Below are 25,728 nucleotides of genomic sequence, written 5' to 3'. Positions count from 1 at the left end.
ATATTTGTTTCAAAAGAGAGTATTGGTGTCCTTTCTTATGTCATTCGTGTGGGACTTGATTTCAAATGAATTGTGGAGTGATTTTAAATGTAATCTCCTTAACTAAGTTATATGCAGGGATTGCTGCATTTTTAATTATTTGTTTTAATGTAATTTCCTGAACTAAACTATAGGCAGGAGTTGCTATGATTTGAATTGTGTGATTTTAGATGATCTCCTAAACTAATTCTCTATGCAGGGATTACTAATTTTTACCGAGTGTGATTGTATGTTTGGTTGTGTTTTGTGGAGTTGAATGTTGTTGCTTTAATTTATCTCACGAGTTGAGAAATTATAAGCATGCGTGACGTGAGTCATTTTAATTGAGTTTACTCACACAAGCTTACAAAAGCTTAACGGGTTTGTTGTTTCAACCCAGTGCACTATTTTATGGTGTAGGGTTTATTGTGCATATTAGAATTTCGATTAATCATCGTCGAAGCTGAGGTGTACGTTCGGTAGCGTGGACGTCAAAGGGTACTTTTAGTTTTAAGTATTCCACTGTGTAGTGAGTTGTGGTGGGTGTGTTTACTTATTGAATTGTCATTCAGTTTAATTTGTAAACTATCTGTAATGTAATATGTGACTCTAAAGAACGAGTTGGTATTGATATTGTGAGCTCAGTTTGTTTAGTTGCTTAATTTAAAAGAAAATTTTTCTATGTGTTTTTCTTGTGCTTATTAAGTTATCGCATTCCAGATTTGAATTTATTTATTCAAAATTCGTGGTGTGACAATGATACAAGGCTAGGTTGGTAGCTAACGGCTATGCACAAAAAGAAGGAATTGACTACAATGAGGTATTTTCTCATGTTGTTAAGCATTCTTCTATTCGTATTTTATTGGTCTTGGTTGCACAGTTTGATTTGGAGTTAGCATAGCTTGATGTGAAAACTGCTTTCTTACATGGTGAATTAAAAGAAGAGATATATATGACTTAGCCGGAAGGATTTAAAAGTGCTAGTAAAGAAAATTGGGTCTGCAAATTGCATAAATCATTGTATGGTTTGAAACAATCTCCAAGGCAGTGGTACAAGCAGTTTGATAAATTTATGTTCGGTCAGAAGTACACTCAGAGTCTTCATGATCCATGTGTTTATTTTCGCAAGCTACAGGATGGGACCTTCATTTATTTGCTCTTATATGTTGATGATATGTTAATTGCATCTAAGAGCAAGGTGGAGATAAATAAATTGATATCACAATTGAGTAGTGAATTTGAGATGAAGGACTTCTCCAAAAAGATTTTAGTCATGGAAATTGAAAGAGATAAATGAAGAGGCAAAGTTTGCTTGTCACAGAAGCAATATTTGAAGAAGGTACTACATCGGTTTGCCATGAATGATAAATCTAAACCTGCAAGTACACCTCTTGCCTCTCACTTTATGCTTAAATCTACTATGTCTCCTAGCACAGATGATGATATGAAATATATGGCTAAAGTTCCTTATGCTAGTGCTATTTATAGCTTGATGTATTGTATGGTGTGTACTAGACCAGATATTTCACAGGCCTTAAGTGTTGTAAACAAATATATGCATAACCTAGGTAAAGGTCATTGTCAAGCAATGAAGTGGATTCTATGGTATATTCTTGGTACTGTGGATGTTGGATTGGTTTTTCAGCAGGATAAGACGAGTCAGTGTATTGTTGGATATGTGGACTCTGATTTCGCAGGTGATTTGGATAAGTGCCGATTGATGCGGCTGAAATAGCCTCACAATTTAACCCTGCAAAATGTAGTTGTCAGTATAGGATAAGCAGGGATCGTTCAGTCCGGGGATTGTAGGGTACACCTACACAAAAAGGTCAATTAACAAATAAAAGAATAAAATGGGGGGGGGGGGGGGTTTTCAAATTTGGTTCCTATTCTAGTTAAAATAAAAACGAAACAGATAAAACTATATACAATGATCGACTTCCCTAACCTAGACCAATACTACTCAGAAATTACTAAGTGTAAAAACAGAAAATCCATTTCAACATGCAACAAAAATGTGCCCATCTTAAATGCCTAGATAAGAGCCCAAATGAAAAGCCTCAGCGGATCAATCCATTTATCTGATTCATTCTAATGTAAGCTTGGATCAGAAAAGTCCTTACCAAGCCTAATACTACTAATTTTCGAAAACACTCAGCGTAATTCTCTTAACTAGTAGTATTATCTAACCCTCAAATCAACTCACACGTGCAAATTAACCATTACACATAGAATTTAACACGTAATTTGCAGAATCATTTAATCATTAAAGCATGATTTTTACCACCCGTTAGAACTAATTACTACTTGTTTAACTCAGCGTCTTAACAAATAACAATTACTCTTGGCAAATTAAGCAAACACACAAGAACACTCAGCGTGATTCTAGCATGCAAACTTATGAATCTAACTCTGAAAATTACCTAAACACGTAAAAGGGCACAAGATTGTAACATGCATCATAAAAGAATTCTCGAAATTAACTCAATAATAAACTGAAAATCTCAAAAATATTCTGAAAATTTCATGTCTCCAATTACACAACTCGCAAATTGAAACGCACAAAACTGAAATAAAAATTGTAAGTAGAGTCATAGTTACACTTTGAAGCTTTCCTCAGCGGCTTAGCAACACGGTGATGAACTCGTCTCTGCTATGGTGGTGGAGCGTCCTTGACTCAGCGCCTAAGAGCTTTGTAGATTGATGGATGGATGGTGTCACGGTCTTGTAGGTGATGAAAGTTTAAGAAGTGAATTGGGCAGAGTCTTGGAAAAGTTTTTGGCTAGGAAGTGATAGGCAATGAATTATCTTGGCTGGGAAGTGATCCAAATTCAGTTCTGGACGTTGCCTATTTATAGGGGAGCATTGGTGGGCTTTTGTCGATCATACCCTTCATCATTGGACGGATGGGATTGCATCGTAATTCCTTTAATTTTCCAGCTGAAACATCTCCTTTAAGGCCTTAACTCCTCTCATAATGGGGCAATTCCTTTAATTTCCAAGCTGAAACATCTTTCTCCTTTATTCTCCAACTGAAAACGTCTTTCACTTTATTTACCTTCTTCATTGCTTGGTCAACCTGATTTAATAAAGGGCACAAAATTAAATTCTTTTAGAGAAAATAAAAGAAACTAAAACAATTTAATTTCAGAAAAATACACCCATAAATTTTCTCTTAAGGCCCACAGATTAGCATGACGGTGAGGAATCCTGATCCCGCTAGGATTCTTCATGAATTTTGCGTTTTCTGCCTATTTCACGCCAAACACTCCACAAGACTCTTAAAATGACTCGATGACTCAAAACACGAAACTTAAGGGAGAAACAAGGCTAAAATGGAGCACATACTCATTAATATCGTCGCACATTGTGCTCCTATCAACTACCCCACACTTAGCTTTTGCTAGTCCCTTAGCAAAACAAAAATACAAAACAAAACAAAGACTCAACGAAAAGCAAGTAAATGACTCTATTGCTCGTAACTGTTGTCTCAGAGACTCCAAACTCATGGCTTTCGCGTTAAACACTTAATCAAAATCGCATAGATGATTCCATGGTTAATAAACATGTGACATTCATATGACTAAGCAAGATATGGAGAACTTAAGTTATACAATGAATGATAGCATGTTTCGAACAAGTCCAATCCAAACTCATAAGGCATACTCTCTATTTTTCTCTCAGATGGCTATACTTAAAAGCTTCACACTCAAGTATATGCAAGAGAACAAATTGTAAGGCAACAAACAGCTTGCATATTTCATCAATAAACGCATTTTGTGAAGAATTTTTAAAGACCTCATGAAATGACTAAGTGCACAAATGGACCTAAACCATAAGCTCGACTGCGTACCTGACTCCACTAACCAAAGACTGCCCATCTCAAGGATCAAGTAAGCACTTAAAACAGGTTGTAATGGGGCTAAGCTAGGGTTTTCGAAATGAAGATTAAGGATACAAAAATCCTAAGGACCTAGCAGAGCATATAAGGACCACGTTATGTCATCATTTTTGTATGCCAAATATTATTGTTTTGGGCCAAACCTTCACTCTAACCAACATGGGAATGGACAAAGGCATAATTTTCAACTTTGAGCCTTCTACAAATTTGAAAGTCCAAAACCACACTTCAACAATTTCCCAAGAGTTTTCTTTTCAATTTGTCTCCTCTTTTGCCGTTTTTCTTTCTTTCTTTTTTTTTTTTCATTTTCTTTCATTCATTTTTCACGGCAATCTTCTTTCTTTTTCTTGATTTTTTCCCCACCCCACACTTGTCTTTCATCGTCACCCCTACACACTATGTCATGCTCTACTAAGTCCCTAAGACAAGGGTAGAGATATCCTGTACTAAGCTCATGGTAGGGTAGTGAGGGTGATGAAACAAAGGTTTTAAACGTAGGCTCAAAGGGGTTCATTCTAAGGAGTCCCACGACGGGCACAATTGGGGACACATGCTTGTTTGGCTATGGTGGTTACCCTAATGCCTTCTATCCTATCTAGGATCAGAGCATATTATGGCATACAAGTTTTGACAGTCACAACAGCCGAGTTCTAGTACTCTCTAGTCCATTAAAATCTACGGCACATGATCATTAGATTTTCAAAGAATGATGAGGTTTTGCAAATACAGTCATGAAATTATGAATTTATCAATAAGCACTCGAAAAGAAGGTATTTTAGCTCAACAGCTCACTTAGGGTCAAATGAATCAGACTTAATCCTAGCATGCTTAATGAACCAAGTTACAATCCTATCTCAAATCTTCATACAAGCATCACAATGTCGATTAACCACATAATTCAATTAAGTCCTATTTTGATTGTGAAAACCTTCAGCCATGAATTCAGAGACATGTTCATCCTAGACGTTAGGAGCATCTTAAGACTCAAACAAACAAAAAGACTCTAAAACAAACATTTTTTTTTAATTTTTTTTTAAACTGAAAAAATTCTGAAAATAAAGGTGTAAACCCACCCCACATTTAGAATCTACATTGTCCTCAATGTAGGCAAAAAAAATATGGTATATAGACCCTAAATATGGGGGGGCTACGAAAATAAGAGAAGGGTAAAACAAACAAACAAACAAACAAAGACACAAGTACAATTCAACCTAAGCAAGTGAAGGGATAGAAATGTCAAACTCGTTGATGGCTCCTTCACAGCTTCGGTTGAAATGGGTTGCCTCCCATGCAGCGCTTAATATTTATAGTCCTTCAGCCTGGACTCTTCTCCTTGTTCACACGTCATGGGGTGCCTCCTGGAGGGGTATCTCTTCCAATGTGTGCCCCACCAAGGACTCATAGGAGGGCTTGAGACGATGCCCATTTACCTTGAACTCCTTCCCCGTTTTCTCACTCTTGATCTCTACAGCACCATGAGCAAACACATTTGAAACTATAAATGGGCCAACCCAACGAGAACGTAGTTTACCCGGGAATAGCTTAAGTCTGGAATGGAATAACAGAACTTTCTGGCCCACTTGAAAGCTTTTTCCGCGAATCATTTTGTCATGGTAGGCCTTTGTCTTCTCCTTGTAGATCCATGAAGCATCGTAGGCCTCATTCCTTATCTCCTCAAGCTCATTTAGCTGTAGCTTCCTATGTAGGCCCGCTTCATCATAATCCATGTTGAACTTCTGGACAGCCCACCAAGCCTTGTGCTCTAGCTCCACTGGAAGGTGGCATGCCTTTCCGTAGGCCAACCTAAAGGGATACATCCCAATAGGCGTCTTGTAGGCCGTTCTGTTGGCCCACAACGCATCATCCAATCTCTGGCTCCAATCCTTCCTTGTCGGGCCCACTGTCTTCTCGAGTATCCTCTTAATCTCCCTGTTGGATACCTCTGCTTGGCCACTGGTCTGAGGGTGGTAGGGCGTGGACACCTTATGGGTTACCCCATACTTCTTCAGCAAAGCCTCGATTGTACGGTTGCAAAAGTGAGAACCTCCATCACTGATTAGCACACGTGGCACTCCAAACCTGGAAAATATGTTAGTTTTCAAGAAACCTGCAACCACTTTTGAATCGTTAGTCCGGGTGGCTTTTGCTTCCACCCACTTTGATACATAGTCCACAGCTAATAGTATATATAAACAACCATTAGACGAGGGAAATGGGCCCATAAAGTCAATGCCCCAAACATCAAAAATTTCTACATTTATTATTGGGCTCATGGGCATTTGATCTTTTGGGCCAAGATTACCAGTCCGTTGGCACCTATCACAAGAAATACAAAACAAGTTTGCATCCTTGAAGATAGTGGGCCAATAAAATCCACACTCTAAGACCTTCAAGGCTGTTCTACGAGGCCCAAAGTGGCCTCCACAAGCCTCACTATGGCAAAATGACAGAATTGACCTATGCTCAGACTCTGGGACACATCTCCTAATGACTTGGTCACTACAATGTTTCCATAAATAGGGCACATCCCAAATAAAGTGCCTACCCATTTTCTTCAATTTATCCTTACTAGCTTTGGAAAGTGTGTCAGGAAATGTCCTAGTGACTAAATAGTTAACTATATCCGCATACCAGGGCACACTAACCTCTATCCCAAAGAGCTGCTCATCTGGGAAAGTTTCCTGTAGGGGTTGGACGTCCTCCTCGTGTACTATCTTGCTCAAATGGTCCGCCACCACATTCTCGCTGCCCTTCTTGTCCTTGATCTCTAGGTCAAATGCCTGAAGCAACAGGATCCATCAAATCAATCTGGGCTTGGCCTCCTTCTTGATCATCAGATATCTCAAGGCTGCATGGTCAGAGTAAACAATTACTTTAGAGTGCAATAAATAAGAACGAAACTTATCTAAAGCAAAGACTACAGCCAAGAGTTCTTTTTCAGTGGTGGAGTAGTTGAGCTGGGCGTCGTTGAGGGTCCGAGAAGCATAGTAAATAGCATAGGGCTTCTTATCCTTCCTCTGGCCCAACACAGCTCCAACAACATAGTCCGATGCATCACACATAAGCTCGAAGGGTAGAATCCAATCCGGAGGGCATATGATGGGGGCTGTGGTCAACAACTCCTTGAGCTTTTCAAACGCCTTCTTGCAATCCTCATTGAATACAAAGGGCACTTCCTTTTGCAATAGGGCACACATAGGTCTCGCCACCTTGGAGAAGTCTTTGATGAACCGCCTGTAAAATACTGCATGGCCAAGAAAAGAGCGTACCTCCCTCACAGTTGTGGGGGAGGGTAAGTGACGTACAAGATCAACCTTAGCCTTATCTACCTCAATGCCCCTATTAGATATTATGTGTCCTAACACTATTCCTTGTGTCACCATGAAGTGACACTTCTCCCAATTCAGCACAAGGTCAGTTTCTACACACCTCTCAAGTATCAATCCTAGATTATCTAAACAAGTATCAAAATCTTTACCAAAGACACTAAAGTCGTCCATAAAGACTTCAATAATATTTTCAATGTATTCTGAGAAAATGGAAAGCATACATCTTTGGAAAGTACCTGGTGCGTTGCATAAGCCGAAGGGCATGCGCCTATAAGCAAAGGTCCCAAAGGGGCATGTGATGGTCGTCTTCTCCTGATCCTCGTGGGCTATGCAGATCTGGTTGTATCCACTATATCCGTCCAAGAAGCAATAGTAGGAATGGCCCGCTAAGCGCTCCAACATCTGGTCAATAAAAGGCAAGGGCATATGATCCTTCCTCGTTGTGGCATTCAGCTTTCGGTAGTCGATACATACCCTATGACCAGTAACTAATCTCTGGGGCACTAGCTCATTATCCTTGTTCTTCACCACTGTCACCCCAGACTTCTTGGGTACCACTTGCACTGGAGAGACCCACTTACTATCAGAAATGGGGTAGATCACCCCACAATCAAGCAACTTGATCACCTCGTCTTGGACCACTTTCATCATGGGCGGATGTAGACGTCTTTGGGCTTCTCTTGTGGGCTTGGCGCCATCTTCTAACAGGATCCGGTGGACACACGTGGTTAGGCTGATCCCCTTGATATCTGTCAGAGTCCAACCAATGGCAGTCTTGTGCTTCTTCAACACGTCCACCAACTTTCTTTCTTGCTCTACCTTCAGTGTTGATGATATGATCACTGGGAGGGTCTCCTTTTCTCCTAGGTACGCGTACTTCAAATGCTCAGGGAGTACCTTCAATTCCAACTTTGGTGCCTGAACAATAAAGGGTAGCATTTTATTAGTAGAAACCGGAATTGAAAAATAGGAAATTGACCTCTTTATAGGCTGAGCCTCCAGTAAGGCCACAGTCTTGATCACTCTAGGCTCCTCAACGTCCCACTCAACCTTGGGAATAGGTTCTCCATTTGTATCATATCCGACCCCCTCTTCTAGGATCAGAGCCAATTCATCCTCAATCATTGCTTCAGAGAAAACCTGCGCGAGTGAATCAACTACATCAATAGCAAAGCAAGGTTTCAAATCAGAAATAGGGTACCTCATGGCTTCAAGAATGTTGAAGCGTATAACATCACCATCAAACTCCATGGTGAGAGTCCCTTTGTACACGTCGATTTTAGTTCTTGCAGTCCTCATAAAGGGACGCCCTAAAAGTAATGGTGTGGTATTTAGGGCCGATTCCTCCATGTCCAATACGTAGAAATCAGCAGGGAATATCAGATGGTTTACCTGCACAAGAGCATCCTCAACATACCCTTGAGGGTATTTGTTAGACCTATCAGCAAGTTGAATGACAACATTATCCCTCTTAAGAGGGCCTAGACCTAGGGACACATACAAATTATAAGGCATAACATTTATGGATGCCCCTAAGTCTAACATCACATTTTCAAACCTGGTGTCACCAATGATACAGGGAACAGAAAAACTCCCTGGGTCCTTCAACTTTGGTGGTAGCTTCCTCTAGATAACGGCTGATACCGTCTCGCTCATTTTCACCACCTCCTTCTCTCTTGTCTGCCTCCTTGTGGTGCATAGCTCCTTCAAGAACTTGGCGTATTTAGGCACCTGTTTGATGCACTCGATCAAGGGCATGTTCACTTGAACCTTCTTGAAGATTTCCAAGATCTCTTGATCAGATTTATCTTTCTTTGTCTTGGCAAACCTGCTTGGGAAAGGTATAGAAACAACTGGGTTAGTCTTAACTAAACCACTAGAGTTACGAATTGTACCTTTGGGTGCCTCAGCTTGGGGCAAGTCAACTTCCACCTTTGATGTAGCTGGGTCCTTCTCAACATCCTTCTCAGACACCTCCACAACGTCTTCTTCTTCATTATGGGCCGCTTGGGCCTTCTTGTGGGCTCTGGGAGGGGCAACTAGAACGCGCCCACTCCTAGTGATGATGGCCTAGGCGTGCTCATTCCTTGGGTTAGGCACTGTGTTGCTTGGAAGTTTCCCTGTTTCAGCAATCCGGCCCATGAAATCCACCACTTGGCCCATTTGATTCTTGAGCTCTGCAATATCCTTTGAATGGGTCGCCTGTCCTACAACCAAAGCTTGAGTAGCCGTGTTAAGTTGTTGTTGCCCCGCAGCAAGGGACTTCAACAGTTCATCATAATTAGGGGCACTCAAAGTATTTGAAACAAGAGGTGGAGGGACAGAATTGGGAATACCAAAAGTTTGAGGTACATGAGGCCTCAAAAACAAACCTGGTGGGCGCTGAGAATTCTGACCAGGGCCTTGAGGTGGTCTCAAGGTGTTATCATTGTTGGCCCAACGAAAGTTGGGGTGGTCTCTGAGCCCAGGATTGTAAGTATTGGAGTAAGGGTTGTACCTTGGGCCTCCTTGACCTCCTTGATACCCTAGGGCGTTAACAGATTCCCATCCTTCTAGAGAGGCAAGCTGGGGACATTTATCTGTGGGGTGCCCTTGAGTCGAGCACATCCCACACACTTGAGTCATTGCTCCTCCTCCATTAACGTTAAGACTTGAGACAGCAGAGTAGACATCTTGTTGACCTTGTCTTCAAGAGCAGAGTTAGTGGACACCTCATGTACCCTCCGTTGAGAGGAAAGCACCCCCTCATATTGTTGATAGTTTAGTGCACGATTAGTAAGTAGCACCTTGGCATCAGCAGGTGTCTTATCCATAAAGGATCCTCCAGCAGCAGCATCTAACAGACCACGCTCATTAGCGGTGAGTCCTTCATAAAAATAGGTAAGGAGGGACCCCTCACTCATCCCATGGTTAGGGCATGATGCTACAAGGCTCTTAAACCTGTCCCAATAATTGCAGAAATTCTCCTCATGGCCTTGAGTAATTCCACTAATCTGCTTCCTCAAAACAGTGACCTTTGAGGCAGGAAAATACTTCGTAAGGAACTTGCCCTTCATCCTATCCCAAGTGTTGATAGTCCCAGCAGGCAGCTCAAATAGCCAAGTCTTGGCCTTGTCCTCCAAAGTAAAGGGAAATGCCTTCATCTTCAAGATATTGATATCAGCTCCTTTAGGGCACATACTCCCACAGACAAACTCGAACTCCTTGAGATGCTTGTTGGTGTCTTCACTACTCATCCCATGAAACTTGGGTAGGTGATGCAGAAACCCACCCTTTAACTCAAAATCATCATTAAGCCCCTCTCCTGGTTCTGGATAGGCAATGCATAAGGGCGCAGCACCCCCACCTGTAGGATTAGACAGTTGCCTAATAGTCTCAGCCATTGGTGCTTGTACTTGCTCAACACGGGTGTGCTCTTCCTCTTCTTCCTCTTCAGTGACCTCCTCTTCTTCCTCTTCCAAGACTTGTTCTTCTCCTTCTTCAGAATGGTCAGGTTTGTTGATCTCCTCGGTTGATCTAGTTGAGGAGTTATAACCTGAATAGCTAGAGTCCTGAGAATCCCTCCTTTCTAGAGGAGGGCGGTCTGAAAAAGTGAGTTCTGCCCTTTGCTTAGCACGTTCCAATTTTTCAAAGAGCTCCTTAGTCTTATCAGAGACAGTGGACATTCATGGACCTTTAAGACCAAATCAAGTGTTAGTAACATGTACAAGGTTCGAAATACAAACATTATGTCTTTCCTTAACTTTCTAAGTTACTTTTACATTTACATACTTAGGTACTGGAACAGAGGACCTCGTTTGTGCAATGGGACTATAGAACAGCTACCCTCGACAAAGTCATGTTTAATCCAATATACTTTAAGCAGGTCGCACATCAATTTTTTTATTTATTTATTATTATAAACATAGTTAATATCTCAATTGATTCCAAGTTGTAAGTCGAGCCCAATAGAAACCACTACTATTGGTGAGATACGATATAGGGATAGTCGCCCAGACATAAGTCTCTTTCCTTTGTTTCAGAAGGCCGAATGGCCAGATTAAGAGGTAAGTGAGAGGGAGGACTCATTTTAGTGATACTACGGAGGCTACTCCCTCATTGAGGTTTAGGCCCCTATCAGCTACTCCCACATAGTGGTTTAGGCTCATTCTATAGTATCTCTGAGATCCAATTGAACCCATCACCCAGGGTCTCAACCTAAGACACCATCCGTATGCCCCTTACTCAGCTGGGAAATTAACTTATGTGTTAGACCGTTCTCCAAGTGTTAATAAAGGCCGGCCTCAACCCCAAGAGACCTTAGCAAGGTACTAATGAAGGGTTTAGGCCAATATTAACAAAAGGGCCCTTGTCTACTCATACGATTTTAAAGTATTTAGCTAAATTCATAACCTAAGTATATTAATCTAAGTGAAACACATTCAATTTACAATATGGTAAAAAAACAACTTCTACGAATACAACAATGACAAAAGACACGCTTAATTTCGTAACACTCATAAAACTTAAACTAAATCACAATTAAAGCTTGGCCTAACCGAAATCGCAATTTGTCACCATTCCACAAGTGTAGTACAAAAATTAGCATGCATTCTATATACAACAAAATCGATGACACTTTAAGTGCAAGGGATTTTAACAATCCCCGGCAACGGCGCCAAAAATTGATGCGGCTGAAATAACCTCACAATTTAACCCTGCAAAATGTAGTTGTCAGTATAGGATAAGCAGGGATCGTTCAGTCCGGGGATTGTAGGGTACACCTACACAAAAAGGTCAATTAACAAATAAAAGAATAAAATGGGGGGGTTTTCAAATTTGGTTCCTATTCTACTTAAAATAAAAACGAAACAGATAAAACTATATACAATGATCGACTTCCCTAACCTAGACCAATACTACTCAGAAATTACTAAGTGTAAAAACAGAAAATCCATTTCAACATGCAACAAAAATGTGCCCATCTTAAATGCCTAGATAAGAGCCCAAATGAAAAGCCTCAGCGGATCAATCCATTTATTTGATTCATTCTAATGTAAGCTTGGATCAGAAAAGTCCTTACCAAGCCTAATACTACTAATTTTCGAAAACACTCAGCGTAATTCTCTTAACTAGTAGTATTATCTAACCCTCAAATCAACTCACACGTGCAAATTAACCATTACACATAGAATTTAACACGTAATTTGCAGAATCATTTAATCATTAAAGCATGATTTTTACCACCCGTTAGAACTAATTACTACTTGTTTAACTCAGCGTCTTAACAAATAACAATTACTCTTGGCAAATTAAGCAAACACACAAGAACACTCAGCGTGATTCTAGCATGCAAACTTATGAATCTAACTCTGAAAATTACCTAAACACGTAAAAGGGCACAAGATTGTAACATGCATCATAAAAGAATTCTCGAAATTAACTCAATAATAAACTGAAAATCTCAAAAATATTCTGAAAATTTCATGTCTCCAATTACACAACTCGCAAATTGAAACGCACAAAACTGAAATAAAAATTGTAAGTAGAGTCATAGTTACACTTTGAAGCTTTCCTCAGCGGCTTAGCAACACGGTGATGAACTCGTCTCTGCTATGGTGGTGGAGCGTCCTTGACTCAGCGCCTAAGAGCTTTGTAGATTGATGGATGGATGGTGTCACGGTCTTGTAGGTGATGAAAGTTTAAGAAGTGAATTGGGCAGAGTCTTGGAAAAGTTTTTGGCTAGGAAGTGATAGGCAATGAATTATCTTGGCTGGGAAGTGATCCAAATTCAGTTCTGGACGTTGCCTATTTATAGGGGAGCATTGGTGGGCTTTTGTCGATCATACCCTTCATCATTGGACGGATGGGATTGCATCGTAATTCCTTTAATTTTCCAGCTGAAACATCTCCTTTAAGGCCTTAACTCCTCTCATAATGGGGCAATTCCTTTAATTTCCAAGCTGAAACATCTTTCTCCTTTATTCTCCAACTGAAAACGTCTTTCACTTTATTTACCTTCTTCATTGCTTGGTCAACCTGATTTAATAAAGGGCACAAAATTAAATTCTTTTAGAGAAAATAAAAGAAACTAAAACAATTTAATTTCAGAAAAATACACCCATAAATTTTCTCTTAAGGCCCACAGATTAGCATGACGGTGAGGAATCCTGATCCCGCTAGGATTCTTCATGAATTTTGCGTTTTCTGCCTATTTCACGCCAAACACTCCACAAGACTCTTAAAATGACTCGATGACTCAAAACACGAAACTTAAGGGAGAAACAAGGCTAAAATGGAGCACATACTCATTAATATCGTCGCACATTGTGCTCCTATCACCGATCTACTACAGCTTATGTGTTTACTCTTGCTAGTGGACCGGTGAGTTGGAAGTCGAATTTGCAATCTAAAATTGCTTAAGAAGCAGTTTGGCTTCGTGGTTTGCTTGAGGATTGGGGAATTATTCAAGAATATGTGGATTTTTTGTGATAGTCAAAGTGCTATTCATTTAGCAGAGAACCAAGTTACTCATGCTCGTACTAAACATATCAATGTCAAATTTCACAAGATTCGTTAGATAGTGGAGGATGGTGATGTTCAACTCCTTAAAATTGGAACTACAGATAATCCTGCTGATATGTTGACAAAGTCGGTTCCATTGAGCAAGTTCAAGCATTACTTGAACTTGATTGGTGTTTGTAGAATTTGAAATTCCCTATGGAGATGTTGGAGCGGCGATTGGTTTTTGAAGTTCTACATTGGAGAATTTACATCAAGTAAAGCCAAGATGGAGATTATTAAATATTGGTTTTAATTGAATTGGTGCACAAAATCCAATGTGAACGGCCAATGGTGAACATCATGTGGGCAAGAGTCTCTTGGTTAATTAGGAGATATATGTAAGCCTAGGTTAACTAGGATATATATATATATATATATATATATACACACACACACATACACATATCCTATCCAGAGCGGAGCTCCGCTTTGAAATTAACCTGTGAAGTTCGAGTTTTGGGTCACTTTTTGGTCGCATATCCATATCTCGACCGTTCAGTTTTTAGGTACTAGTGTATAAATCATCTCTGCAAATTTTCAGCCAAATTGATGACTGTTAAGGTATCTAACTCGCTTAAACCAATGGACGGACTGAATCTGTCAACCTGAACCATACTATCTTTAAGGCAGTTATCAATGTCTTAACGATCATCATTTTAGCTGAAAATTTGCAGAGGCGATCTATACACTATTACCTAAAAACTGAACGGTCGAGATGTAGATATGCGACTGAAAAGTGACTAAAAACTCGAACTTCATACGTTAATTTTCAAAGCGGAGCTCCGCTCAGGATAGGATATGTGTGTGTGTGTGTATATATATATATATGTTTGTTGCCGCCAACTTAGTTTGGTGTGAGAGAAAAATAATTAACCTAGAGTAATAGCCTATTCTCAGTTTTACTAGGGAATTGGTTGTATTGGGGTTTGGGTAGAGAGTTTATTCTCAAACTCTAATTATATTCTTTTCAATCGATTATAGTGGAATTTCTCGCTGGCTCTGAAAGTGGACGTAGCTCAATCATTTTAATTGAGTGAACCACTATAAATTCTTGTGTTCTTGTGTTTGCTTTCTTTTTCCTTGTTTGGTTGCTCATCTAGTTCCATATTAATATTGTATTTGTTACGCTTCTGCACAACAAAGTATACTATTGATTTGCAAAACTGGAAATGGGATTTAGATTCAAACTGTGAAAAGTAAAGCTCAAGATTCACAAAACTCTTTAATTTGCTATGTTTAGGATTAAAGTTGGCCATATGTATTTGTGGTTATAAATGTACTCAAACCCTGACAAGTGACATCACTGACTACGTCATAGTATCCAGTTCTATTTGGAACACTATGTCACTACGATAGCTAGATATCTAGGCCAAGAAACAGTATTAAGTAAACAGTTATCAATATTCCATGACCATAATTTAGGATATGCTTACCATACCTTCAGATCTAAGCACGAAGGAATACAAATAGTTAGTGACCTGCACAACTTGAATTTCATTATCATCCATGACTCCTCATACCGCGCGCTTTCAAACCACTAATCACCGCCACTTGATATTGCGCAGGTAAAAATTGAGTAATAAATTTATGATATCAGGTTAAGAAGATAAAAATCCAGAAATTATTTGGGATCAAAATGCACTAAATTTTTCATGCTTGTTTGCTTAATTAATACCGATAATTTATGGAGTTAAGAAATTTTTATGAATCGAGATTTTGAGACACATTAACCTATTTTACAAAAAAATAAAGGGGTAAAATAGTATTGTTTAGGGACTGAATTTTCAATTTTACAACAAAAGAGGGCCACTGATATTAATTATATTCCACCGTCCTCCTTGGCACCAAATCATCTCCACAGTCTGCTCATTTCTCCGTCTCAAGCTTTCTCTGAAGATCCAATGTCTCAATTTTTATGAGGCCGATACGTCTTCCAGAGCCGCCCAGCCCCAAAATGGGGATGCCGTATGAATTCCCATGAAAAGTATGTTTAATGTTGAATTAGATTTAACTAGAACTAGTCTAGCTCACTCTAGTCAGTGTACAGCTTTCCAAATTCTGAATTGTAAATCAAGATGTAGCTCATCATGATTACTTGTTACAGTCCCTTAGTTGCATTTAAAATACTATTGCTTGTACTATATGTATCAGCATTCTTTCAGGCGTTCATAATATCCCTGTAAGTTTTAAACTTCCCGGTCATGTTAACTTTCATCTCCTGATGCAAAACGTATAAGTTATCAACATTCATTTGTGTTTTCTTCCAATATATGTACATGCTATGGAAATCCATTCTTTTCTGGTCGGCTTAGCAACAACTTTTTCTCTCTAAGAATTATTTTCCCATCTATATTTGTAACAACTGTAGTTTCACTTATATACGTAGTTCCATTTTGTCTTCTAACTTGTCAATGCCATGTAGCGAGTTTCAAGGCCAAGAGGTGGTCTAAATGAGTGGCTTCACTGGCTCCCGGTTTCTGTTCACAAGAAGTTGGATTGCGTCGTAAGGAAGATGTGTATTTTCTTAATATATCGGGGCCAGAAAGTTGGGTCTCTACCAACAGAAAATGGTGGCAGTGCTGGGTTGAAATGTGTCTTAGAAGCTGATGTCCAGGAGATTGTAACCATGGCTTGTCGGACTTATGAGAAGTAATTTTTTTTTTCATTTTCTTTATAGATTTAGTTATCACAAGTACACTGTTTAATAGGGTGCCAAATAGTGTTGTTAGGAATCAATCATGGCCACTGTCCAGAATAATTTTTTTTTCTCAATAGTAAGAATATGGTTTTTAACTTGATAGATGTTCGGTACTTATTCTCCTTCTTTATCAGGGATGGACCCATACTGTGGGTAACTTGTGGCAGGGATACTATTTCCATTGTAAGTTCTATTAGACGACTAGCATCTGAAAACATCTTTGTTGTTCTGGTTTGTCATTGCAACCTTAATCTATTTCAAGTTCACCTTTTTTTATTTTATTTTAATTTTTTACCATCTGTGTGCTGTTATACTATATAATCTGCTCTGAAATGATATTAAGAGTAACAATTTATATCATATAACTTGATTATCTTTAGTTAGCAAGAAATGGAATATGTCAAAAAGTTTAGACTTATTCTGATGCTGTTTGTACATCATAATCACTATATGCTTGACTGGAGTTTTGATCAACTTATGATTTTTAAATTGTGCATTGATTTTAGCACTCCAATTTCAACACAATTTAACACTTGCACTCTAATTTTAAGTTGTCAAAGTGGACTGCAAGTTTGAAGGCAGAGTGCCAAAATCATTCTCCAAACAACGTATTTCCAAGTGTAGCGCATGTGTATTTAGTTTACTTATTTTCTCTGGGATGTAATGGATTGGTTGAACTTTCTGAGGTGTTGGATATATATGCTCCATTAATTTGTTTCTTGGCTTTACCATGCCTTCGAATCTGATGACCACTATTATTCCTGTTTGTGTTGTGTTCTTGTTCTTCTGCTACCTGCTACTTGTTGCAACCATTTCCTTATAGGGGTTTTGGTTCTAAAGTAGTCTTTTTGTTAGGATTTTATTTTGAATGTCTGGTTTCTGAAATCAATAGTCATGTTTGTTGGCCACATGATTTAATAAAGCAGATCCATTTTCACCAACATATAGGATGTTAGGAAACATAAATGAAACATGAAAAACTAAGTTCAAAGAACTCTAAATTGACGGACTTTGTGTTCTATAAGTTCAATAAAGAAAATGCTCAGTTGTATCCGATTGATTTTGATACATGGCCTTGAGATATACACCAAATGAAATTAGTTATCTGAGACAAGTTATAGCGACTAGACTTCACCAAAAAAAAAAAAAAAATGTAGTACTCTCTGAATGGTTTGACACATGATCTTTAGATTTCTTCTCCACTTTTCAAACTGATGAGAAGATATGAATGTGTCAAATCACTCGGAGAATACTGGCTTTCCTATATTCTGCTAGACTGAAAAGCAGCTCTAGACTAAGATTTTGCTATGTTCGTCTCAGCTAACTGATTGCATTTGGTGTAGTTCTCTCTGATTTTTGTTCTTGATGTCTTTGTTGTTCTTGTCCACTTTTTTCTCTGTCATCCAGGGTGATTAATAAAACTCGTGGGAAGGCTCTCATGTTGGGGCAGCCTACATAGAGTGGTTTTATTTTTGACTTTTTTCTTAACTGCATAATTTTCTGTTCATTTAGTGCTAAGGCAAGAGAGATCTTTCAACTTGGAGCCTCTTAATAGTTAATACAGTTAGCTGCGAAAAGTCGTTAATTCTAGAAGACTGTTTTGCAGCCTATACCCTCTTAGCCAATGGCGGACGCAGAAATTTTTGTGAGTGGGGGCAAAAAAACAAGGTTGAACAAATAAATATAAAATACTACAATGAATGAAGCATAATTTTTCAATCTTTCGATATTGATAATATTTTCAATGAATACATATTTTAACTTCCTAACAGATAAAATGACTTTAAAGTAATATATTTTTTGATACATAATTTATTTCCATCTATTTACTGTAAAATACACTTGCTATTTTTCCTAACAAAAAAAAAATACAAAATCAGCGTGCATTAAAAAAAAAACACCGGATACAAGCAATCCAATCTTCTTGTATAAAAACCAAACAATGCAAGATATTTTTTTTTTTTTTGAGAATAGTAAAAGATATTTCAAAGTAATTCAAACTAGTCATGAGATTGCTCGTGTAAGTTTCCATAGGTATCAGGCTAGCACGTACTCTAAGCTAGCTAGCTAGCCTAGTCCTTGATGAAGTTTCTTTTTCATTTGTTGTTGGAAAAGGCGTGCCTTGTGGAGTTGTGGGTATTAATCTAATGCTTTGTTCAATTTAAACTTGGTAATGCAGAAAAAGCAGCTAACTTTCCCATGTAAGATTATAAAAGCCAAATGCTTGAACACATTTACACGTGTAACTTTCTTTAGTTTAATCGTTGTGAGGCAGCAGATTACACTTCCTCTGGGGGCAGGGCAACATAATTTCTGGGGGCAAACCAATGAACATAACATATATATATGAAGCTGCTGCGCAAATAAAAAAAATCCACTGGGGGCAGCTGCCCCCACTCGTCCCAACGTGCGTCCGCCACTGCTCTTAGCTGCTTGTTGTAAATTGTAATGCGGTGGTTAAGTAGTTTACTTTTGAAAGCAAATATTATAAGGTTTTGCAAGCATTGTAATCTTTGTTAGATTTTCACTCTCTTTCAATATGATGGATAAAATCCCAAGTTTACAAATAATTAGGGCAATGTAAAGGTACTACATTTAAATGGTGTCAGATTTTTTTTTCCTTACATCTCTAATATTGAAGTTTGTGCCCTGTTGTATAATTTTCAGTAGTGGCTCATCATTGTTGGCTTAACATGTGTGTCTGTGTTGTATTCCTCATTTTCGTATTTCTTTCGCAGATACAACATCCGATAGATTTGACTTGGATTTTACCCCGAAACACGATTACTATCCTTTGACTCCTGAAGCACAGAAGCAGGTTCCTCAATTTCTACGTGGGTGGATAACTCCTCGTGAACCTCCTGACAGGCATGTGGCTATGTATGATGGCCTCTAATAATACGCACTTGTTTGCTAATAAACCTTATTTTATCATCAATTTCTCCCCGTATGCTATTACGTACTAAAAACTTCTAAATTCAGGTCCTCACTATTGGAGCTTTGCATCAAATTGATGCTACTGCCCTTCGAAATGCTGCCAGTGCATGGCGTGCTGAATTTGCAGCTTTACCAAAGCCCTTACTTGTGGTGAACATTGGTGGTCCTACTAGTAATCTTTTGTCATACACTGAATCTTTGTTGCTTGTCGCTTATTGGATTGGCTTTAAAGTATTTGATTACTGAGTATGCTTGCCAGTTGCTGTTTTTCTGTTTTTGCATTAAATGTTTGGTTAAATCAAGTTCGTCAAAGTGATAGCAGACAATTAGTTGCTACATAATAGGCAGAACCAGCTTAGAAGCCAATCCACAAGGAAATTTGAATGACATATAAGTAGGCATTGCTTCTCGAAAGATTATATTTCTACCACTGGCCTGTCAGAGAGAAGTAAAACATATTTCTTTGATTGCAGAGCAGCAATTTTCTGAACTAGAAAAAGTATGCATGTTCCCTCTCCTTCCAAAGTGTCTACAGCATTATTTGGGGGTTAACTGCTTAAATGCTATAGTTTGCTAGAGGACATACTTACCAACACCCTTCAGTAAGGGCAGCCAAAGCATGTTGGATTTACTAGATTCTAAAAACAACATAAGAATGATTCCACACGTTTTCGAAACAGTAATGAATTGGCTGGTCCACCACACTTCTTAGTGATGTTTTCCACTTATTGGTTAGTTCCAAATAACCAATTTATCATCAAGTGGTTTATGTCTTGGTCAGAAGTTTGGTACATTGATAAGAATTATTTGTTGAATACTTTTGAGTATCTCTGGGCCGTTTCCTTCATCAACTAATTTGATAAGATATTAGATTATAAGCCATATACATACAAAGTTTCGAAGTCCTAGAAATTCATTATTTTTCTGTAGGCATAGTATAGAATACAGAAGTAGCCTAAAACAAAATATAATCAATACCATCTTTCAGACCTTAGATATTTATGATCTAAAAAGGGTCAAATTAGCATTCAGTTATTCAGGAAATTAACAGACTCAGGTGTGAAATGTTTGCTTGCTGATTTGTGTTAGGTAGTGGTTCTGTTTTCTGGTATGTTACTTTTTATTTCATTGACTCCCTATGTACTCTAGGAAAGGTAATGCAAGACATAGTTGGTATGACTTCAGATCTCGTAGTTGAAATCATTATGGCTGGCCTCCTGTTACAGAAACTAGTGTTGGCATCTTTGAAGAATATTGGATCACTCATTTTTTAGGATTTGGTAAAATGTTTAGAATAATTTTGATGATTTGAATTTCTTATTGTTGTTGTTTCGAATGTTCCATTACGAGTCCACCCTTTTCATTTGACAGGCAATTGTCGTTATGGTGTGGACCTTGCGAAGCAATTGACAACCTATTTGCTTAGTGTTCTTGTAAGCTGTGGAAGCATCATGTTTATCTAGTAGAACACCTGAAAAGGTATTGCCACAGGCCCAGAGACAGATAACATTTTCTTACAAAATAATTATATTACTTTAGTTGGTACTCATTCTTTTTCCCTTTTGCTTTCGTCTACAGGCAGGGGCGGCCCTGAGGGTGTGCAGGTAGTGCCGCTGCACCAGGCCTCCAAAAATTGGAGGCCTCCGACTTTGAGTTTCGAGTATATATAGGTACAAATGAATATAATTAATTTAGTTCCCCATCCATGCATAGAATCTTGTGTAGTCCAGTTGGTAGGCTGGCCAAGGTGCGCTTGGGTTTTTATATCCTTGTCACGGGTTTGAATCCCAGACTTCCATTTTTAATCTTTATTTCTCTTCCTTTTTTCTTTTTTTTAAACCTTCGGTGTCCTTGATTTTTTCTTTTTCTTTTTTAATCTTCCTTTTTTCTTTTTCCTTCCTTTTTCTTTCACTATCCGTGTCCCTGATTTTCTTTGTCTTCTCTATTTTTCTTTGTCTTTTTTTACATCTCACATTCCTTTAGGGTTTAGGATTTTCTTTTTCCTTTTGTTAGTAGATTTTTTTTTATATTATTCAATAATTTGTCATAAATTTTTTTTTTTTATTGTACCCATTATTTTTTCTTCTTGTTTTTTAAAATCATTATGCAATGAACATAAGGCCTCTGTCTAATTTTCGCACTAGGTCTCTGAATTCTTAGGACCGGCCCTGTCTACATGTATCCAATTTTATAACAAAGGAGCTCGGTTGTAATCCAAAAGTTTACACTTGGGATGGTCAAGGTAACATGTGAAATTACTCAGTGAGCCAAGAGGGAAACTAATACACATAGGAAGTTAATAGGTTTCCAGTACAGCAACAACTTCCATTACAAGTTATTCTTGACATCTTTAGTGAGCCAAGAGGGAAAAGAGACTTGCCAGGTACTAATTTAGCACACCTCAAAGCATGTCCGGCTATCTCGTGGGTAAGAATAGCAAGTTCTAAGCACAAAACAACATGAGAAAGCTGCAAATTGTTGCATGAGTAATCGAATCCTATGGGATTTTATTTTAGTCATTGTATATATCATAGTAAATTTAAATTTTTAGGTGTGAAAATATGGCCGTAAGTTGTAGTGAGTAAATTGTAAGGGTGTTACCACCCTCACCCAAATTGCTAAAAATTAGTACAAGTGATCTTGAAAAGAAGGAAATCAGTTTTAGCGTAAACAATTTCATTACTTAATGACCAAGAAAAGAACAAAAAAAAATCCATTTATCAACTGGAAATCTGATTGGTCCACCTAATTCACCCCTACATAATCGGTTCTTGTCTTGTACGCAATTGGTTTCTATAAATCCATCCTCCCAATTCCCAAACCCTAGTTAGTAACATTAGTTTCTAAAATACACTCGCAGCAGTAACACGCTTAGGGCAGAACAATTCTTTTAGTAGCAAAAGAATTAAGTTTTTTCATTCATGGAGGGTGATCGTATGCTTCTTCCGGGCCAAAGGTTTTGCCCCATGGAAGATGAACTACTCATGTTCTACCTTAAGCCTAAGGTGAACGGGATGAAAGTGCCTGGCAACGAAGACGTTATCTGCGAGTTGGATCTTTACGGTGACCAAGATCCTTGGAAGATATGGGAAAGATTCAAAGCAAGAAAGGCCAACGACTTGAGGAGGAACAAAGATCTCTACTTCTTCACCCAAAAGAAGAAAAAGACTGCAAAAAGCTCACGTATAAGCCGAACAGTTGGGAGTGGCGGTACTTGGAAAGGCCAAAATGCAGCCAAGGAGATCTATCTTCTTGATGATAATCAGCAGCCAACGACTACTATTCTTGGTTTCAAGAAAACTTACACCTATAAGAACAAGGGGTCTGTGCATGATGGTCGCTGGATCATGTATGAGTTTGAACTTGTTAAGTCACAACTCGCGAACAAGAAATAAGAATGTCGACTATGTTCTTTGTTTACTTAGGAAAAACGATGTACTGCCGGAAAGAAAGAGAAAAAGGCAAGAAGAAGAGAAGATGCTTGGAGACTATGTCGAGGACAATGACAGATATAACACAGATCCTGAATCGGTTACTGAGGAGCCGTAAGAGAAACGACAACGTCTTCAAGCTGAACAAGAACAATTCTTGCAGCCAGCACCATCATTAGAATCTGAACAAGAAGCCGTACCCGCAGCATTAGAAGATGAACCACGTACACACTTCTCTTGCAAGTGGATCAGAATATGGAACTACAGCAATTGGAGTTGGCTGAACTAGAAAAGTGGTTTGAAGCGGAATTTGAAGCAAGACCTGCAGCACTAGAGGCTGAACAAGTTTCCTTGCCTATTGATGAGAATTCAGGACCGCAACAATTGGAAGCTGAACCTCAACTAGGAGGAAAAAATCTGGAGCAGCAACTTGATGCAGCATCATTTGCTGCTGATGAGATAATGAGTGGCTTGCAGTTTCAACCAGACAAAAATCCGGTGGAGCAAATGGGGGCTGAAGCCAATGTGTGTGGAGGGAACTTGAGTGACACTATAGTTGGTGAAAACTGGCCTATGTTTTTTGTGGAAGAGCTAATGAATGATGAGCGCCAAATACCATGGAAATGGGAGAGTGGAATTATGCTACTTATTCTGATTTTGAGTACCTAGCATTTTAGTTAACAGTTTTTCTCTTTTATATCATTCTACAAGAGAATCGATTTATGTAAATTTCATGGGTTAAGGCATTAAGTCCCCCCCTATATATTGGGAAAATTCTATAATGTGTTAACGTATGACATGCATACAATTGCCTTAAAAGTTGTAAAATGAATCCTCAAAATAGTAATATTAGTCCTCAAAGTGGTAACAGCCTGTCCCACTTCCTTGCCTCCCATCCCAAACCCAAATCCAATAAAAAAACCCAATCCTCAAATAAATCCCTGTACTTCTTTTAGACGCTCCAAAACAAAGCTCCTATCCTCTTTTGGGGCTACAGAGGCAAGCGTTGAGGCACACATCCTCAGTAATGAAGATCCTAGAGGAAGGGGTGGTAATAAGGGAAAGGGAAGAGTTGGCAGAGGGGTCAGAGGGGGAGGTAGTCAGATCGAAAGGGATTACCATACTGGTGCACATAATCCAAACGGAAGAATTAAGAGGTCGGCGAAGAGGAGAAATGGGGGCAGTACAACTACGGATCTCAATCTTGGGGAACTTCATGAGGTTCGGGTGGATTTGTTGGATGACTCTGAGGAAATCGGAGGAGGAGAACTTTCAAAGCTTAGTATTGAAGGGGAAGGTATTTCTTCAAACCATGGCGGTGGTGGCTGGCCGACAGCCACACGGGATCAATGAGTCAACTTCTGTCCTGGAACTGTCGAGGTCTGGGACGAGCCTTGACAGTCCAGAAACTGGGAGAGCTTTTACGCTCTCATTCTCCGTCCGTGGTTTTTCTAAGTGAAACAAAACAGTCTAGCTACAGAGTTAATAAGTTGAGACGTCGGTTGAAGTACTACAAGGGAATCACGGTTGATCCCTCTACCACCTCAGCTGGAGGTTTGGCGCTGTGGTGGCGTCCTGAAGTCAAAGTTGAGGTAATCTCCCGAAGCAGAAATTTAATTGATACTCTGATCCATTTTAAAAACACAGGAGCATCCTTAAGAGTAACCTGCTTCTATGGTCCCCCCTACCATGAGGAGAAGGAGCTCTTTTGGTCTTCATTATCTTGCCTTAGGGTACCAGATGACATCCCTTGGATATGTATGGGAGATTTTAACGAACTCGTATCCAATGACGAAAAAGAGGGAGGCATTCCCTGGCATTGGAATAGAGTGCGCTACTTGAAAGATTTCTTGGATCGCAATGCCCTCTTGGAGCTGAAATTTACGGGTCCAAAATTCACATGGGAGAATAGGAGAGAGGAGGCATCAGAGGTTATCCGAGAAAGGTTGGATAGGGTAGTGGGGAATGTGAAGTGGCATACTACTTGGCCAGATTCTCTGGTTCACCATGAACTTAGAATTGGTTCGGATCATTGTCCACTAGTTGTTTACAAGGAACCTCATACCTCGGGAGCTCCTAAGCCTTTTCGGTTAGAAGCGGCCTGGTTTGACGACCCGGAATGCGAAGAAGTTATCATGGCAAGCTGGAACCCTGGTCCACATGTCGATCCAACCAAGGGTTGGACCGATAACTTGAACGTTTGCAGAAGAAACCTGGTCAGGTGGAGCAGAGCTAAATATCCTAACAACAGGGCTATGATTGAGAAGCTGTCTTTAGAGCTTAAAAAGATCCAAGATGGTCCTGTTTCGGTCAACTCCAGGCTCAAGGAGGCAGCTCTAATTTCGGAGTTGCAAGATACTTGGAATCTTGAAGAGAGCTACTGGAAACAAAGAGCTAAGATTAATTGGCTCTTAAACGGTGATAAGAACACCAAGTTTTTTCACCTATCCACTGTGTATCGAAGACAGAAAAATCGTATTTGTAGCCTTTGTGTTGATCCTGACATCTGGATTAGTGGGGAAGGCCAGATCAAGGAGGCTTTCACAAATTTCTTCGGTGAACTTTACGCATCGTCGGGACCCAGAAACTGGGGCACCACCCTGGATGCAGTGGATAGGCAGGTTACTGCTGAGCAAAATACCAGCCTTACCAGAGACTTTTCTCCGAGTGAAATTCTCAAGGCTGTGAAGCAATTGGGCTCTCTCAAGGCCCCTGGCCCAGACGGTTTTCCTGGGCTTTTCTACAGTGAGTATTGGTCCACAGTGTGTGATAATATTAACCGTGCAGTTTCTTACTTCCAGGAAGGAAATTTGGAGCTGGCCTCTCTGAACAAAACCAATATTGTGCTCCTTCCTAAGGTCCCCCACCCAG

The 25,728-nt window shown here is 39.3% G+C and overlaps 2 protein-coding genes across 2 annotated transcripts; both read left to right on the top strand.

Annotated features, from left to right (window-relative positions):
- The first annotated feature begins 1,606 nt into the window (after positions 1-1,606).
- Positions 1,607-20,889, top strand: LOC112203877 (mitochondrial fission protein ELM1). Its single transcript, XM_024344783.1, has 7 exons — positions 1,607-1,715; positions 15,954-15,970; positions 16,214-16,440; positions 16,624-16,743; positions 19,238-19,364; positions 19,472-19,598; positions 20,798-20,889. Exons 1-7 carry the CDS (start codon positions 1,607-1,609, stop codon positions 20,887-20,889), a joined length of 819 nt encoding a protein of 272 aa, XP_024200551.1.
- A 1,458-nt stretch (positions 20,890-22,347) lies between these two features.
- On the top strand, positions 22,348-22,975 carry LOC112203876 (putative NAC domain-containing protein 94). Its single transcript, XM_024344782.1, has 2 exons — positions 22,348-22,748; positions 22,852-22,975. Exons 1-2 carry the CDS (start codon positions 22,348-22,350, stop codon positions 22,973-22,975), a joined length of 525 nt encoding a protein of 174 aa, XP_024200550.1.
- Positions 22,976-25,728: the final 2,753 nt, after the last annotated feature.

The sequence above is a fragment of the Rosa chinensis genome, chromosome 5 (genome assembly GCF_002994745.2).
Source record: "Rosa chinensis cultivar Old Blush chromosome 5, RchiOBHm-V2, whole genome shotgun sequence".
NCBI classification, from domain to species: Eukaryota; Viridiplantae; Streptophyta; class Magnoliopsida; order Rosales; family Rosaceae; genus Rosa; species Rosa chinensis.
The sequence above is the reverse complement of the archived record's forward strand: the minus strand, read 5'-3'. Positions and strand labels throughout refer to the sequence as shown.